This window comes from Camelina sativa, chromosome 12, assembly GCF_000633955.1.
Source record: "Camelina sativa cultivar DH55 chromosome 12, Cs, whole genome shotgun sequence".
Classification (NCBI taxonomy): domain Eukaryota; kingdom Viridiplantae; phylum Streptophyta; class Magnoliopsida; order Brassicales; family Brassicaceae; genus Camelina; species Camelina sativa.
The window spans coordinates 22,488,654-22,494,293 of NC_025696.1; the positions used below are offsets into that span (position 1 = coordinate 22,488,654).

Genomic DNA, 5,640 nt, shown 5'->3' on the forward strand with positions numbered 1-5,640 from the left:
CTAGCAAACGATAACTCAATATTATCCATTCTCGCCCATAGTGTTTCAACCATAGTAAATAACCTGCCACTACCATCTCCACCCTGCACACCTGACTGCTTATCTCCAGAAGCCTTCTCTGCTGAACATTTGTCCCCATCACTTTCTTTCTGCTCCTTCGCATTTTTGGGGACATTACTGATGCTGGTTGGGGCTGTTTCAACGAAATCATTGTCACTTAACCCTGCAACAGGTTGCCTCCTCTCCCTCTTCTTCATATGTTCCCCCTTCCTTTTTTTTACACAATTCCATTCTCTTTCATCCACTTCGCCATTGATCACGTCTAACAGCAGATTATCCAGTTTCTTCTTCAAACCTTCCCCTACACCATACAAAGAATACTGTCCTGGCCAATCTGGATATATGAACTCCAAAGGTTTAGGTACTAGATGCTTCACCTGAAGCTGCATTTCACATACCATAACTTTTAATATGTTTACTATTAGATAAAATGCTAACAAATAATATATACGTAAATTGAAGGCATACCTCCCCATTATTTAGGAGTTTGCTCCCGGATATGAAGGCTTCAATATACTTCCTTAGCCTCCCTCCTCTCCACCTTAACAGAGGCAAATCTACACCTTCTCTTACATTCCCATAGCTAGCCCCCAGCACCTTCACGCTCTCAAATGCCCATATCAGCAATACATGGACACATCCATGGAGGGTATAAGCATTGTTAGGTAACCCAAGAACTTTAATGGAATCAACTAAACTCTTGAATCCAACCCTACCCCATTGAAAACTCTCAAATGCTTTTTCATTCAACGCCCTTTTTGCGTATTACAGAGGTATCCTACTGTTCCTTGATAAACCAAGCACTCCAACATGCACAAGATACAACCGAACAATTTGCGTCTTCATTTCATCAGACCACCCATGGCAGCTTCTCAAACCGTCAACTAGCTCCTGCCAGTTGGGTCCATTAAAAGCTTTCACCTTTAAAGCCGCCCATAAAGGTGTATGATCGACTTTATACTCTGTTTCATCAATCTTCTCACAATTCAAACCACTAATTTCTTCATATTCATATAGAGAGAACCTTAGCGGCTTTCCTCCAATCAAAAACCATACCTCCGATAGAATATCTATTGACAGTTGATTGGTCAATAGATAATGAATGGTCTTCCCACAAAACAGGTAGTTGGATTCCGCTAGATCCAATAACACTCCCAGCTGCGAATTCTTTCTTATTTTGTCGTACACCTCATCACCAACGAAGCCTTTCAAACCAGCTAGATTGGACAAACTACAATCATGGTGCATGCTTCTCATCGGCAGTGGAAATTTACCATCCCGATACAGCCTACTTGGATACCTCTTCGCATCATTGCTTGACCCCATAACTACGACAGAAGCATTAGTTTTGTTATTAATTCAATATCACAAAACATATGTTGATTAGATTATCAACGAAACAACATGAAGTCTCACAAATATCTTCCGAAAAACATAGTTCAAAAGAATACTGAAAACTAACATGAATATCGTCATAAGTAAACCACGATATAGAAATTTACTTCACAGTAGATCGCTATATTTCCCTCCTCCTCAGCTTCAAACCATCTCGCCGTCCGCCCGTGGTCCATCAGCCAAACGTCCTCCACACAGATTCTGTCCACGCCGCATGCTATCAAAATAGTTTCAAAAATAGCCGATCTCAACCCAACTTTCGTAAGACAAATAACACAATGATTCAAGGGATCGATTCCTGCTTTTAAAAGAATTCTCTATTTTTCCCTTTTAAGATCTTCGTTTTAAAAGTAAATGACATAAACCGTAATAAAACACACAACCCTGGTTTAGAAGTAATAAGCAAACTTTTCTGTGTTGTTTGAGTAAGTCGAAAATCATAACGTGTTGTTCTAGTAATAAACCTACTTTTATGTAATATTCTATGTAATTTCCCATTAAAAAAACATAAGAGAGCCTCTTATTTAGTAGACTCATTTATAGAATAAAACACCATACATGTCAATTTTTTTTTGTTGGCCAAAGAGAATAATAGAAGTATGAATTTTTTTTATTTTTTACGGGTTCAACATTTCTTTCTTTCTTACATCTCTCTGTCTCTCTCTTTCTCTATCGAGCGAAGACCAAAATTGACGAAGGATTGAGATGGATTTGATTTTGGAGTCGATTGATTCGGATGAGATTGAAAGCAATTGGAATCAGAAGGTAAGATTATCAATTTAATAGTATGAATTCGCGATTAGTTATACGGATTAGGGTTGTTTGGGTTTTTGTTCGCAAATTAGTGTTCTTTGATGGTTGTTTGATGGGTCTGATTGTGTGAGATTTAGGTGTTGTGTCTCTGGTTTCTTCTTTTGTCCATCGCAGACACAAGGAGGCACAAACATCTCTTTATTTGCTCAGTAGTCAGTACACAAGCTGCCGGGAGATATAGCCTGTTATATTGATATCGTTGTACATTTGATGGTTGTCTTACAGCCTTTTGAAATTCAGAATGAGCATCAGGAGCAGGCAAAAGCTATCTTAGAATATATCAATGTAGATGCCAAGCTGCTGAACCCTATTCCAAATAAACGAGAACGAAGACCCGGATTAGACCCCCGTCAGCAGGAAAGCTTTTCTCTTGACCTTCCGACAAGGTAAAAAAAGATCATAGCAACTGAGCCATTGATCTTTTCTTTATTTTTCCACTTCATCTTGATTCCTTTACAAAGTTAGTTGAAACCTATATTAAAATATTCTTGTTGCAGTCAACCACCTCCAGCTCCACCAAGCTTTGGTGGTAGTAAAATTCCAAGACCTGAAGAGTACTTTGCTGAATATGATAAATATGAACGTGAATTATTTCTTTTCTCATGTTCATAGCCTTACCGTGTTTTATTATATAACTGACATGCATTTATGCTTTCTTTTCGGTGGATTTGAAATAGTTGCCAATCGAGAATGGCATAAACAAACTGGCACCAGTGTGATAGATACACAACAAAACCCGCCAGCAAGGCGCCCTCGCAGACCAGGACTTCAAGGGTATGCACTATGAGCAACTCTGTTAGAGCATGTTTCAGAGGTGTTCCATTTCCATCTTTTGCTATCTGTTTTCCTTGATACTGAAAATTTCAAATTCTAGGAGGAAGCGGCCTTCGTTCATGCTTACTTCTGAGGATGGTTATTTCGCTGATGATGTCAACCTAGAAGGTTCATAAAAGGAATTCTCCGTTCCTTCTGAGCAAAGCTTAAAGAGGACCACAGCTGCACAAGTTATGACTGATGCTGTCAACCTGGAAGCTTCAGAAAAGGAAATCCCCATTCCTTCTGAACAAAGCATAAAAAGGACCACATCTGCACAAGTTCTGACTGCAGACAGGGAACTAGATGGCGAGTGACCACTTGTTTGACCATCGCTACCATTTTGTGAAATCATGCTACCATCTGATAATGATAGAAACTGTGTTTTGCATATTCAACCGTAGACACGGACAAGGACTTAAGCAATATTTTGCATGAGTTGCTTGCCTGCAGTCGGGATGAGCTTGAGGACGGTGGTGCCATCAAGATAGTGTTCGCAAACATTGAAAGTTCTGAGCTTTCTCTGCTACTGCTAAACTGATATCTATGTACACGTCCAGGCGAAGCAGATTCTGGATAACAAAGATTATTCTCAACTAACCATTTTCCCTTTTCATGAATTGTACTTCTATTTTTTTATGTTTCAATGTTTTCAATGTTTAAAATTTTATGAAATGCAATAATTTTACAAACATCTACTTTACTATGCAATAATTTCATATTCTATTTTAATTTCTTTAATTTTTTTAAAAAATTTTCAAATTAAGAGACTCAAAATAAGAATCCACCATTGAAGAGAAAAATTGTAATTATGCTTCCCGAAGTTATTATTCAACTAAAAATACATTTTATATTAATTCAAAATTATAAGAGCGCCAAAAATATAACCCCCCATTGAGGTTGCCCTAAGGCTCAAGATCTTAAACACAGTACACAATAATCAACAAACATAAAAAATTAATACACACCCAAATCTTCTTTTACTCTTATCCTTGTGATGATCATCAAACACGTACATGCAGTTTTTTTGTTTGACTATGTTTTTAGTGCATGCGATGATCATATATGTATGATTTTTTGTAAGTTTGACAAACGATAATATAGATACCGACGTACATGGCCGATTTTATACTTCTCATCTCACTCCGATCTCGTTTTTTTTTTTGTGTTTCATCATCTTTAAACGATTGATTTTCGTGTTAATTATATGTTTTTAGTAGTTGTGATTCGTTTCATCTTTTAAACAAAAACTAGGGTTTGACCCCGAAGGCCGATGCGAATTTTGTGCTGGGAACAATGATGACTTGAGTTGGAAACAAATTTTATTTTTTGTATTGTAAAATATTCTAAAATCATCTAAAATTTATTAGTAAAATCTCACAGAATCACATTTCTTTTCTTTATTTTTTAGATTAAAAAACTCTAAAAAGTATTCAAATCTTCTAAACTCTCACTCAAATTTTTTAAAATTCTAAAATATTTAAATCCTACCAAATCCTCTAAAATACAAGTTCATTACTCTTCTTTAAGAGTAGGGGTCTCTCCAACTCCACTCTATTTTACAGTCAAAACTTTATTATATAGCAACTTTTGCTCCAACCATATTTTATATTTTATTCTAAAATAGTGGAAATAATGAGATTGTCTATATTTAGAGTAACTCTATTTTTAAATCTATTTTTTCTATTAACTCTACTAGAGAGTCAAAAATAGATTACCGCATTGGATAAAAACAATAATCTATTTTAGAGTTACTCTTTTTTTTTTTTCCGCAAATCAAACTTTCATTAAATTCAAAGAAATGTAATTACAAAACATTATACAGAATTATTGTAACACAATTATTACATACACAAATGTATGCGTCATACACTAAGAAAAATACAGCAGAAGGGAGATTGACGATGCTTTCCGAAGAGTAGCCTTACTCGCTAACCGTTCATAAGATCGGTTATTGTCCAACTTCATATTTGATTTTTCTCTGTTATGATTTGCTTGCAGCATCTTGTGGCTGAACTTTATTTTTGCGAACCATAACTGTAAACCCAATGTGTCCAAACATAATTCTGGAATATAGACATAATGGCACCAAAGCTTCCGTACCAAAGTCTTTTTGAGATATCTAGATTTTGCAATATTCTTCACAAATAGGTTCAATATAAAAATAATCTCCACCGTACCTTCCTTTGAAGAGATCTTCTTGATAAACTTCAACAAAACTCTAAAACTCAATGGAGACCACAATTCTTTGTTTGACCTCACACTTTGCTCGACACCATCATCAATAACAGTACCCAATAAACGATATATGTGAATAGTCAGAGTCATAATTTTTTGACTATGCAAATATAAGATCCTTGCCACGAGAATAAACCAAATCGGCTCCAACTCTTGTACAGACTTGATCAACATCTTGACATGAAAATCATCAAACCAAATTTCTTTTGACCCAATATCATTTTGTCGCCTTAATGTGATCAAGCCCTCATTCAAATTCTCTATGCCAATACAACAAAAGCCAAACCGATGCAGTCTTAAATCCATGACCCAAACACTGGC

General features: G+C 36.1%; 1 protein-coding gene across 2 annotated transcripts; it reads left to right on the top strand.

Annotated features, from left to right (window-relative positions):
• On the top strand, positions 2,061–3,775 carry LOC104732462. Of its 2 annotated transcripts, none has more exons than XM_010452011.2 (5): positions 2,061–2,220; positions 2,494–2,654; positions 2,766–2,851; positions 2,946–3,042; positions 3,143–3,775. In XM_010452011.2, exons 1-5 carry the CDS (start codon positions 2,161–2,163, stop codon positions 3,216–3,218), a joined length of 480 nt encoding a protein of 159 aa, XP_010450313.1. In that variant the 5' UTR covers positions 2,061–2,160; the 3' UTR covers positions 3,219–3,775. The 2 variants fall into 2 exon arrangements, with proteins under 2 accessions (XP_010450313.1, XP_010450314.1); XM_010452012.2 differs by having other exon boundaries at positions 2,509–2,654.